Source organism: Apteryx mantelli, chromosome 7, assembly GCF_036417845.1.
Source record: "Apteryx mantelli isolate bAptMan1 chromosome 7, bAptMan1.hap1, whole genome shotgun sequence".
In the NCBI taxonomy this organism is placed as follows: Eukaryota; Metazoa; Chordata; class Aves; order Apterygiformes; family Apterygidae; genus Apteryx; species Apteryx mantelli.
In genome coordinates, this window is record NC_089984.1 from 12,933,570 (window position 1) to 12,947,270 (window position 13,701).

General features: G+C 37.7%; 1 protein-coding gene across 1 annotated transcript in view; it reads right to left on the reverse strand.

Annotated features, from left to right (window-relative positions):
* WAPL (WAPL cohesin release factor) overlaps nt 1–13,701 on the reverse strand; it is a 69,246-nt gene that overhangs the window by 18,423 nt on the left and 37,122 nt on the right. Inside the window, 4 exon segments of the mRNA XM_067299798.1 lie at nt 242–251; nt 1,701–1,945; nt 2,190–2,342; nt 5,576–5,671. Of these exon segments, the coding sequence (XP_067155899.1) occupies nt 242–251; nt 1,701–1,945; nt 2,190–2,342; nt 5,576–5,671 (504 nt within the window).

Consider the following 13,701-nt stretch of genomic DNA (forward strand, 5'->3'; position numbering starts at 1 on the left):
TTCTACTTCCTTATTTTAGGGTTGGCTAGAAACAGGGTTTGAAGGTGTATGCTGAACTTGTATCTTTCAAATAAAAACAGAAATAATTTGGAATAGCTAAATTGAAAGTAGAATTTTCATGGGTTAAGCATGAAACAGATTTAGAGGCACAGGAGAATTTGTTATGGATCAAGGCATGATTAGAAATTATGAACATGAGCTTCCATCACTATCTAATAGTTAATTATTTGACTGATCAGACCTGCTCATGCCTGACAATACTTTTACAAGAAAAGAATCTTTTAGTATTTGTTGCTGCATTTATGGTTGATGGAAACATTACAGATTTCAGGAAAAATCTTAAGTTAATATATTAGTCTAATCAATGACCAACATAAGAGTTTATTTTAAAAAGGAAAGTTCTTTTCCCTAGATTTATTAGCAAGTTGCCTGTCATTCCTAGTACAGCCCAACATATAGTCTATTAAAAAAATATTGCTTTTAAATGTGGAGTAATGCAAGAGTGATAGTCAATGAAGTCTTCCATGACAATAAAGGGATCTTATTATAGAAAGTTCATATGAGATGGTGTTTTAATAACAAGTGGTCTTTCTGTCTCCAGTCACAACAGCACCAGTTAAAGCTTACCTACCAGTTTCTGATTCTTTTATGTCTATTGCTATCCTTACACATTGATTTCCTTTGGAAAAATACTTTTCTTTTAATTTGTTAACTGAAAGAAAAAAATTTTATGGTGTTTATTTAAGTTACACTCCATGATATAAATTTGGAAAGTAAAAAAGTCAGTTTAAGATCCTAGGAAGCTTGCCGTACAAGCAAGTTAAGTGCACTGACTTGAAAACAATCCTAAACTGTCACCATTGTATTATTTTTCATAATAACGTATGTACAAACAGGGTTACAGATTTCTTGAATTTATACTAAAGCAACAATATCCATTGCTATTTCTTGAAGAACATGGAGAATAAATTATTTTTAAATTAGCTCTCTGAAAAGTTTATGGCTTTTTCTCATCCACAGTAATCTATCAAATAAAGCATCCTCTTCACCTATCTCTGTGGATTCAAGTTTTTCTTCTCTAGTATTTGCAGTTTGCTAAACAGACAGAAAATATTCAAGAAGAGAAATTATTATGTGGTTACAGAACACCATCCTGATTATAAGTCCAGAGAAAGGAAACCAATATTAATCATGAATAAACTTTTTCAAAGCAGAACTACAACATTTTTTGATACTAACTTAGCAATAATGTGCAACTTCAATATAAAGACTGCAATGAGTACTCCAAGACATCTTAGGAAAGCCTCCAATTAATATTGAGGCCACGTTACTTGCACTGGATGTTAGCTATATCATTTCTCAACAGAAAAAGAAAAGGCAGTTAGAATTGAGCAATATCTCAGTATTATATTAGTTTTAATCATAACCAGCATGCCTTCTAGTCTAGTCTAGATTTTATTTTAGAATTGAATTTTGCAGTAAAAAGAGAGAACAGACATCTCCTCACATTAGATCACACTAAGCAAAGTTATCAGAAAATATTTTTAAAATTTGTAATATGAAAAACAAGCTCTGAAAATGTACTCTTACTGTACAATTTCCTATTTTGTTTTCCTAATCATACCACTTCTGATTATTCACAATTTCCCATCTTGACAATTCTTTCCAAATTCTATTCTTTGTAGCAGAAGTGCCAATGCCAACTACCGAACATTATTTTAAAGATCGGTCACTTCTTCAATCGATATGCATTTAATTCACTAGCTCTTTTGAATACAAGTTCAGTCTTTAATATTAAGGTATCTTACCTAAGGCAACGTGTGTTTAGGGGCTGATTGCTCTTCAATCCACTTAGCAAGTACTCAATATCATCTGTGAACTCTTGATTTTCACCAAATTCCACTACATCATTGAAGTGCTTTACATGCTGAACAACAGTGTATAACTGGAAGAGACAAATATTTTGACCTAGGTAAGTTGCTCTTGGGATTAATTACAACATTAATGAGTACATTTAAAAATCTATTTTGAGTGCAAGGAAATATTAAGAAGTCAATGAAGGCCATTCAACTATTTAGATAAAAATATTAGTTTTAATAGGAAAGCCAAATTTCATTTTGACACTGTTCCTTCAGTACTTAGAATTACCAACAATTCTTTATCTTAAAAATTTGTTTAAGAATACTTACTTCTTTGTCTTCTTTCCTACATTTCAATGCAGTTACTATCTCTTGATAGGGCTGAGTAGGTATTGTCACAGTTTTTATCACTTTGGGAGGTGGTGCAGGAGCCTTAAAAACTCCATCATCTTTATGAATTGCCTCCTTTGAAGATAGCCTTACCTATTAATAAGAAAGTGCTAAAATGGGCAGATGTTTTGAGCATGTAAACATACACTAAATACATCAGGAAACAGAACAGGTGTGCATTTGTCAAATTCACATTTTGGGACTAGTTAGTCCTTCCCTTACGCTACCAATATGTACCTAAGCTGTGTGACAATGTACCTACTCTTAAAAAAAAGTAGTATGTCAGAAATTATATGCATTTTTAATATAAAACAATTCTGAATAGTCAGACAAGCTCCAGTGGAATTCTGAGTTGGGGGGAAGAAAAAAAAGAATTTTACACTGATTCTTTAAGCTTTAGGGTAAGTAGAACAACCAACTTCAGGGTTTAAAAACAATTACTTGTTGATACTTACAAATATCTTACCCCCTTACACTGGAGCTTCCAGGACTGGCTGAGTTGGTTGCTATATTGAACCATCATAAGCACACTGGTCCTGATACGAGCATCACATTGAGCAATCACTGTCTCAGCATAGCTCGAACTGTAAAACTCGGTGTCTACTGTTCTCATTTCTAACTACTGGAGGCTACTGCACTGTTCTATTCAGGGTGCAGCTATGGGAAGCTGACCTCTCTGACTTGATACTCCAAAATGTATTTTGTCTGTACATAGAAGACTACCAACATCTTTTTTTAGCGTTATAAAAACTGCCACATGGAGAAGAGAATAGAACCATTGTGAAAGCTTCAAACAGGTAGAACAGGCTCTTGTAAACCCATGGCATTCTCCATATACTGGCTTTGTATATATATTTGTATTATTAATATTTGAGGAACAACGTATTACAGCATGAACTATAACAAAACCTATTCTGAACGTACAACAGACAGTAAAGAACTTGCCTGAGGTGGCTGGAAATTCGTCAGTAGTTACTCTAGACCTAACGGCAAGTATTACACATTTCTCCTCAACATACTTCTCTGTATTAATTCAAAGCTGGTTTAAGCTGAAGTATTAGCTTATCTTCAGACTACTTCTTTGGCCAAAATTCAGTCACAAACTAGAGAAAATGAGGCTTACTGGAACAAGATATCTAAATGCCAAAATCTAAACATGCAAAGGCCAACATCAGTGGTCATTTACTCACTCTCAGTCTCTAAATATCATCATGCACTTGGTTTCCTTATACAGAAAATGAACATTTTCAGAAGCGTTCACTGAAAAACTTGAATTAACCCTAAGGTCTAGAGAACACAAACTGCAATCCACTCCAGAGGGTGCTGTGAGGGAAAGTCTTCTTGCTGTGCACTGTACAGCAGTCAAAATTAGAAGAAAAGCCGAAACAACTTGCTGTATTAACGGAGCATTCACCACATACTGCCTCTACCAGTGTGCAGCACTTCCATATTTGTTCACGTAGGCTCCAGTGGGGGAACGGTAACAAACTACCCTGAAAAGCTGGCTCAGAGCACGTACTGGAGGACTCTGCCATGACCAGTCTGCGAAAGCAAGAGGCTCACTGAAGCAGAGCTACCTCACTCAAGCCTTGCTTAATGGCCTCCCCTCCAAAGCAAATTGAAGGGGAGCTTGGAGAGGCTGTAAGTAGTAATACTTGGTGTAAGCAGTTTGCATGCTATGGTTTCTCACCATAAACCTCAGACAAACGTATCCAGATCTGCATGTAACAACTAGTTGCAGAAATTAAAGAGGCATGATCATCTGTGCAGGGATTACAGCTGAACATCCGGATCAAGGCTCATTTCTTTTGTTACTCTAAAACTTTGGTCATTAAACATATATTGAGGTCAAAAACCGTGGCTGAAAGAAATTCAGGATTACATCATAACATCAGGAGCAGCTACAGACAAATTCCCCTGGCTGGTTTGTTCAGGCAAATCTCTGCCACATTCCTGAATTAATATTTTGATGGTTCCAGTTACAAAGTGGAAGTTTGATGAAAGATAAAATGGCTTGCCCGAATATGAAAGATCCAGACATGTTCTTAACCTGAAAAGGACATATTCAAAGACTCAACTGTGTGTAATAAAGAAGATCTGGAGGCCTTTGAAGGGTCTGAACATATCAAGAGCTACAAATATCAGAAGGGGTGTTACCACACAATTAGTACAGTGCAAACTAACAAAATCTGCCTTCAGGTTAGATATCAGATACTTCATAAAATCTTATCAATATAAAGATTCAGTTAGAAATAAAAGCTTCAGTCCAAATGCATACAAGTTAAACCAAACAAGGGTTTTAGGGTCTTTTTGATTTGCTTTTTAAAGGAAAAATGAGGGCTAAAACTTCTGATCCCTCCTCAAATGCTAGCACTAATGGTTATTTTAAAATGAGTCATCTGTGCTTCCCAGGCAGTATAGTTAACACTGAAGGAAGGCTATTCTGAATACTGCAAGAATGCAACCAAAAAGAGCATAAAGCCAAGAGAAGCTAGTCTTGGACCAAAAAGACAGGTGTGTGTGTGGGGGGGGGGGGGGGGGGCGGAAATCAGCATTAAGATATCTGCATTCTGATTTTCTGTTCTCAGGCAAGTCAAGCAAGTAAGATACCAAACAAAATGAAATTTACTGACAATGTACAGTGCATAATTAGTGACAGCTTTTACACATGTATAGCCCAAGCCCCTGGATTCTTGTTTTAGTATAACTCAGAAAATAAAAAATAAAATAAAACCACCTTAAACCTCTGAACAGTGGCTTTTGAATAAACAAAATTAGTTTCTTTTAAGAACACCTCTTGCTAAGTTTTGTGTTAACGCTTGTATCTGATATGTTCACGTTAGCCATTCCAGCTATATAGAGAAAATTGTCTCTTCCACATTTTCTAAAGGCCCAAGTAGGCAATTCACAATAATTTGCTCCATTATAAAGGAGAAATAAACCAGGTCTTTATTTTAGAAGTTTTTTCCTTTCTGACCTGTATTTCACAGATTCCCAGGCATATTAGAGAGATAATTCTAGGGGCTGCTGCAGAAGATGAGATGGAGCCCGCTGTTAGAAAGCTTATCTTTACCATACTAGGCAACACATCTCCATTGTAACATTTTTAGGTATCTGCATATTGAAACAAGATGCAAGATCCCACTCTAGAGTATTTCCACTGATATAGTTTCTTTACTGTCAAATATCCAGTGGCTCACACAACAAAGTGGACTTCATTCTGAATTACTGTGACATTCCCAAAAATCAAGAACTTCTCTTGGTTTCAAAAGTATCAGTGAATCTTAAAGGAGATTTACTAAACGTAAGTAAAACAGTCTACTTACTGGGACACTAGGTGTTTTCAAAACCGGTGGTGCTGGCAGAGCCTCTGATTCTGGCTGATTCCAGTGTCTAGCATTATATACAGCTTTTGTTGGAGACTAGAAGATTAAAAAAAAATTATTTTTTAAGCAAATCTACCAGTAGTCACTGTGTACTTCAAAAAGGGATGTAGTAAGTAGCCCACTAAGTAAAAAGTAAATGAGTTTCACTCTTTCCCTTTTGTCTCCCCAACAACACAAATTTTCACTCGCATTCTCAATATAATACATATCAGAAAACCTGACAGACTTTGAAGCATCTAATGGATGTAAAGACATACAGACCCATACAAACAGCAAAAGACATGATGTGTATGTATTTCAAGAATTTTCCAGTATTTCCTCTTAAAATTTATTCGTTCAAAGAAAAAAAGCTTAAAACCTTTCTATAAAAAACAGACAGCTATGGGGAAAAAAATTGTTAGCAAACACCATGCCAGTAGAAAATATGAATAAAGGTTTGATTCAAAATGCAAGATCAATTTAAATTTTGATGCTTGGAGGAATAGAAAATACTCAAATGAAATGCCTTAATCCATATTAATAAACTAAGCAGCATCTTTTTCTGCCCAAAGATGTGTCAAGATAAATTGAAGATGCAAAAAAAAAAAAAAAAAATTTTTTTCTTTGAATTTTTTAAACGAATACAATATAATTCTTGGAGAAAGCCAAGACAGATCTCCAATATCTGAGTTTACCAACATAATTCTACCAGAATAACTCAGACTAATATAACATTACAATTTCCACAATTTTAAAATGTGCCATGTAGTGTATAAACTGTATAATACAATTATGCAACTCCTCACATACACTTGCATAGTTTTTTTCATGGGGAAAAAAACATAAAAAGAGATGGGCTTTAAAAATAATTTTCTGTCAAAGTATAAGGTACCAACTACATAAAACCGATACTGGCTTGAAAATAGCCATAAATGGGTATTCAGCAAATCTTGCAACCCCAACATTTCTGGATTTCACACCAGCCTACAAAGTGTAAATAGGTTTTGGCATGTTAAAGACTGGAAAGCAGAGATTCTGGAAGTCAAGAGTTCCTAACTAGTTATAGCCTAGTTAAAAAACTGTATCTCACCACATTCTTCCATTCTTTACAAGAAGAGAAGCTCTAACAAAACTTTGAAGAATATTAGCAAAACCAAACTCTAAGCTATGAGTTTTCAGATACTGAAAGATCTGTCAAGCCCTAAATCATTTTATTTTCCAGGTAAGAAAAGCCTCTCCTTCACTCCTCCAATGTGCTTTTCCACTGTCATAAGAAACTTACCTTGGTTGAATCTTCTTTTATTTCCTTATTTATTTTAAAAAAAGAACTGCTCCTGTACCCATCAGCAACAAATACACAAAATGGCCATGGTTTTAACGGGTGTAGCTATTTTGCGGAGACGCTCTTCTAAGCGGTAAGTTTTCAGGTGATGGACATATGAAGTCCTTCAGCAGCCACACAGCCACAGTGGCCGTACATAGGAATGCTGAGATAAGGTTTTTCCTCTCCCTATTTTTTCCACCAGTGAATGATTTCAATGTTTCTTTGTTATTTTTAACTTTCTTAAGAAGCAGAAACACTAACTTGTAGGATTTCCCACAGTCTCACCAAGCAAAAGCAGTTTTAAGTTCATGTGCTACAGTTCTGACTGGAAATGCCTGTCCAAAAATAGACAGTGTTACACAGATCCTTATTTGAAAAAGGTTAAGTGCTGACAAAATGGTAAAAAGGTTAACTCTCTTTTCCTCTGCAAATTTCTGAGTAGCCAATTCTTACGCTGAATTTGAATCAGGTTTAGTGATAAACAAATGAAAGAACTTAGTAACAAAGATGTGTTTTATCAACAAAGGCAGCATTTCACAAATATCTGCAATGGGGAAAAAACTGAGTATTTTCTGGATATTCTTTTTTTTTCCGCCTTGAATTATTCAGCTGTTCCACAATTTACCTCAGTGTATACTACAGGTTGGGAAGAGAGCCTAAGTTCCTGGGTGCCATTTTACATCCTGGTATAAGGGATAATTAAAGGAAAAATCCTCCGTATTAAGCAACAAACATGAAAGCACAGAATGTATTTAGTATCAATTCCAGCTTCGTATGAGGGCTGGTGAAAAGATGATGCATAATTCTTCTTACCTTTGCAGGGAAGCTTAACTACTACAGTTGTGACAAGAACGTAGCACATTAAAGCTGCCGGAAGTCCTATCAGCATGGGATGTTTTTTATTAACAGTCTCGAATCTCAGTTATAATCTCAAATAGTATTCTATCCCTGCTTAAAGAGTACAAATATATTAATAACCCTGAATTTCCTGCCTGGCAGGTAGAGCACGCTGCCATGGGAGCTTTCCAGGCCTCTGCAACAGCAGCGCGAGGCTCGGAGCAGCCAGCAGGGCGTAAGCCCCACGCGCGGGGCCGGCAGGAGAGGACCCCCGGTCCGTGCCGATCCCGTACATCAACCAAGACACACCGGGGGCAGAGCGGGGCAGGCTCTGCTGCTGCAGCAGGACCCCGGTTTTCACGAAGTCCAAGGGACGAGCACCCGCCGCTCGCTGGCCCAGCGCACAAGGCCCCGTGGGGGCCCTGCCTCCCTGCCCTCGCCCTCGCGCCCTGCGTTGCGCCAGGGATGCGGCAGGCGCAGGGAGAGCACAGCCGCGCTCACGGCCACCTCAGCTTACGCTGCTCCACAGCTTACCTACGCTCTAACAGTGCGACACAGAAGAAAGCTGCATTTTACGTGAGAAATCAAGTAATGTCACCAAAAAATGCCTGTTTTGAAAAATGAGGAAGTCTTCATTTAAAAGATCTCTTGTAACAGAACCTGAACCGTAACCGAAAAGTCGTAATTAGTTTACAATTCAAATGCATATGAAATATTACTTCTAGCCACTATCCCTTGTAATATCTTCCACTTTTAGATCAAAGTAATTTCACCTGCGATTCCATGCCCTCCCGGTAGTACTTCATTAGGTAATACATCCCCATCCCCAGCATCCCTAGTATCTGACCCAGTATCCTGCCTCACACTAATTGCCCAGAGCTCAACAACTAAAACTACTGCGGAGTTACAACATTACCTCCCAAAGAGGTATTTTCCAATCAATTCTGATCAGTCATCCAGAGACTTCAGAGCCTCTCTTGCAACTCACAGGCAGGTATGGCAAATACATCTCTCCGTTACAACTACTTAGAGCTGCCTTCAAATTTTTCCTTGCAACACACAAAGACAAATTTGCAAAGCAATTGCAAAGAAAGAGCACCAATCCTGATCAATCAGTAAGCACCGAGAAGACCTGCTTTAGATTATTGCACAGCACCAATGAAGCCAGGAAAATTAAAGATCAAATGAAGGCTGGTGAACAAAGACTTTTCAAAAGGGCTTGTTCTCAAAAGCAAAGGGGTTTTTTGTTTGTTTGTTTAAAAACCTCAAATACTTGTGATAAAAAGCTTCTCTGAAAAAACAATACTGATTTTTAAGTAGCAGTCATGTAAGAAAGCGACTTAGTTTCTCTTAAAGGTAAAACAACCTTTTCAAATAATGCAGACTTTTCTTCAAGAATTCTTCCTCTCAAGATTAACTTATAATAGATGCAAGTGGAAGCACATCAATCCCTTGAAGTCTGTGGTCTTAAGAAAAATAAGTTCTGGAATACTAATCCGCTCTAAGAGCTTTTACTGAATAACAGAGCAGAGAATTTCCTTTTTCATACGCGAGGTTGTATAGAACTGACAGCTGCTTACATACAAACAGATGTCTGAAAGCGTGCAAATAATTCAGTGAAGGTGTAAAGAGTATTATATTGTACAACACTGCATGTAGTTTTGGGGGTGAGTTGGGATGCAAAAAACAGAACTAGTGTCAAGGAGATATATATATATATTTATTTATTTTTTAATAAAATGCACAGGGCTGTCAATTTTATAAGATCATCTTCAAGTGGCAGAAACTATGGGTCATGCTTAACCTCTCACCCCTGAAAGCTTCAAAGCAGAAATTTCAAGAGTTGGCACTCTACACATACTAATGCAGCACTGCTTGCCATTCATAGATGTAAGAACAGCAGAAAAATAAGAGCCAGGGACATAAGTCATGCTGAAAATACTGGCAAAACAAGAAAGACAGCAGCTATTTGCAGGCAGGAACACTTTCCAAGATAAAGGACAGTGACAAAAAAAACATTTAAGAGATGTCTTGATAAATGTATTATTTATATCAGAAGGGAAGTCAGGAAGACTGTATGCCAGATGTTTGTCAAAACTACAAAAAAGCTCCCAAAGACTCAAAATAAATCAAAATACTTGATTATTTATCATTAAGGATTCATAATCATTAAGAGCACTACCCTCTCCTGAATGTTCTACTTCAGAGAGGAAAGAAAATATGACAAATATGTTAAGCAATACACAACTATTCATAATGTATTGTTTCTTTTGAAAGAGGAAAGGAATGAAAGCCCACTCAAAGCAAAGAAAAAGAAATTTCATTTCAAAACAGGGAGATGGAATATCAATTCAGCAAAGGCTGTGTAACACAAAAAAGTTAATTTGGACTCCAGATAAGATAGCAGTTGCCAACAGTAGCTAAAAATAAAGCAAAGCAAGACCAAGTCATTTATTCAGTGTTCAAAATGTGAACTGCATCTCCATTATTTGGATCACAGGAGAAGATTAGTGCCAGTAAGTCACTTCTGAGTGCCATGGACCACTTACCGTGAGCTGCTATACCATTTAAGACAATAAACAAAGTAAGATTTGGTTTAACACTATCTCTATGCAGCTAAAAATCAGTACCTTTGGCTAGTGGTGTGTCCTTTCAGAAAAGTATGCTCTTTTGTTCACAAGCACAGAACAGTTGTTGTATTTGAACACAGATGAACGTGAAACTCTGAACTACAAGTCACAGCTCTCTGAACACACTTCGGCAAAGTCCAGCGCCATGACCAAGTCTCACTGTTTTCAGTTACTCTTGCACAGCCTACCTTTTCTTCAGGTTTCCTCGTGTAAAGTCAGTCCCAGATCAGGCAGTTAAATATTTCTGACCACAAAGCAGAGCGTTTCTTTACAGTGTTCCAATAGCACGTGTAGCACGGACTGCCACCTGGCAATATCGTATTGCTTTACTCCAGCTGAACAAGAAAGGGGCTAGAGTTTCAACAATACTTACACAAAAGAAATTATGTTCAAACAGGACAGACCTCCTTTAGTATTTTCTCAACAAATCTCTCTAATATGAACAAATAGATATCCGTTAGCTATTTTAGTGTTATGTGCTAATAATATTTGGAAAGGTGATCCGATGATCCTGCAGTGAACATTACTGCACTCAACGAAGTAAGCAAAAAGCAGTTAAAACAAATCCCACTAATTTGAATGTCTCTAGAGACTCGCTTGTCATGCAGGCAGACTTTAGAACTGCTGAAAGCAGTTAACCACAGAAGTGGACGATACAACTGATCCTGTATACGTACATCTGTGAACTAAATTGCCAGAAACAGTGACTACTCAGACTGTGCACACAGTCTGTGGCTCTGGAAGAAATGGAGATGAAAAGGGGAAAAATAGCCCAAGGAGTGAGTCCAAAAGCCAGGCAACAGTACTTCCGGCTACCCAAAGTATGTTTCTTCCATTATCCCCTTCTTCTGTATTTCCTTCTTCCCTGTTAATTACCTTCTTCCCTACAAACATGCAGTGCACAAAAACATTATGCGTGTGCATAGCTAAACAAGCACAAGCTGGTAGTCTGACAAGGTTTAAGAGTATCAGCAGCAGACAACACAAAAGCTGGGAAAAAAAGTCACTGAACTTTTCCTTGCATTGGACTTCTGAAGAACTGCAAAATGTTTTCTGAAAGCTCAGAAGAGGCCTACAGGGCACAATAACGTGATGGGTCAGACATCTAAGTGAAACATGAAAGTTTAACTTGAAGAAACATGATATTTTGATAAACATGAGATTCATTCTTTAAGGGAAATAGCTAAGGGTGTTCTGTATGCCGCTTACATGGACTGTGCCCCAAACTGGTCAGCTCTGCAGTTACTAACTTAGCCTGGGACCTACATTAAGTCCAATTAAAAGGGGCAGGGTACAATAGTTTAGACACATCACCACCATATTGTGAACCCAGACCTTGAATTGAAAGAAGAGAAAAGCTGCTTCTGCCTGCAAGCAACTAGACCTGCATACTCATTGATGAGCACATCCTTTGTAAAAAGCGTTAGGAGTGAGTGAGTGAACATGTGTAAAATCACGTTTCAATTTGGATAAGGGAAGTATTTTTCAAGTAAATCTCCCAATCGCCCTCAATTACCACATCTTGGCTTGCATCGCAGGGTCTCCAAGCATGTTTACCTGATTCCTTTTGGATGCAGCCAAAGTGGAAGATGCTCTTCTGGAGTGTACCTAACTCACTCCAGCTGTTAAAGGGTATTCCCTAAGGAGGATCAGAATAAAGCTAATTCAAAGTAAAAACTCCAAAATGCGTATAATGTGGACACTGGGACCTCAGCATCAACTGTTTCGCTCTTAAAATTTGCTCATGTTGCACCACACTACTGTCTAATGTAAATATAGCCATAGATTACGAGCTGGGTGAACCAACCATGCTCAAACAGTATGGGAGCTCTAAAAACAGTTTTGCTTATTTACCTGCATATAAGTTAAGCTCCCATTGGCAAATGAAACTGCTATATTTTGCTTTCGGTTTTGCTGCCATTTTAGAGCTGTCAGCATGATTGAAGCCTTGTGCAATGGCACATTTACCCTATGTGCTTACCCTGTCTTCCCTAATTACTAAAACACTGAAACTGATGGGGGGGAGGGAGGGGAATGTAAGGATGCAAGATAAAATCTCCACGGAATAAGTACTTGTTTTAAGGTTCTTATTTGCATTTAGAGGTTTTTGTGAAGGGTGCTCTCTCACTTTCAAAATATTTTAATGTAGCTTTTGTTTCTTGACTACAAAGAGTTAATACCAGTAAGGGCTGGAAGGATAAAACAAAAGCTTCCCACTGTGACATTAAACATATTCAAATCAATTTCTCTGCTTCCTAAAAAGCACAAGCATGCACACAAGGCGAGTTTTTCCATGCTTACTTTTAATTTGTTTCTCCTCCTTCTATGAGGAGGTGGCCTCTGTCACCTTCATGTCATACTTCACATCCCTACCTTTCTCAGGACAAGCAGCATTGCAATTGATAACATCTTTCTTGACCCTGCACGGGAGAAGGAACGTGCTTCTCCTAACACCGCTACTGCACTTCTGAGTAACGGCTGCATACGGAGGACAGAGGAAGCAAGCAGCTTTGCCAGTGGGAAAGATCTCGCTCTGCGCCTGCTGCAGTAGGGAGAACACCCTTCTTCACCACAGAGCACGAAGGGGTGGGAAGACAGTGATTTTGAGCAGCAGCAAACGATTAACAGACCAACTCCTGGTATTTGCTTTCACCCCTGAGACAGCTTCAAGGTTTTATGCTCCAACTCAATATGCTAAAATTACAGAAGCTTCTTCACTCTTCAAATGAGATGACTTATCTAAAAACCAGCCAGTCCTGATTAGAAACCTGTTCAACTCTAGCTTAATAAAAATGAAGTGGTTTTGGTCTATTTACATTAATAATAAAAAGAAAAAAAAATAGGAAGCAAGTATTAAATAAATTTGCTTTAAAAAGTATCTGGTTTTGCAAAGGGTAAGCAAAATAATCATATCAATATGAAACTTCAGCTTTAACAAATCAATTTTTTAACAAACAGATTTCACTTTTATTCCAGCAATATAAAGGTTGCTTAAAATACACAAGCTGTTTATCATTGGCTAGCACTTAAAACATCTCATCAGTCATGTACCATTCTAGCAAATGGTTTTTGGACAAAAATCCACAAACACTTCAGTTCAGGACTGTGCTTCTGACAGATGGTCTGCCCAAACTAGTAAATGAAAGGACTATGGCACAGAAGCAGCAACATGCTGTCACAGGTTGGCAGATCGGACCACCACTGTTTGTCAAACTGCTAATGAAACAGACTGCTGCTTTGATGACAGTCTCTCACACTAAGCTGATAGAAGTTAGACACTTTAAAGAGTATTTTGA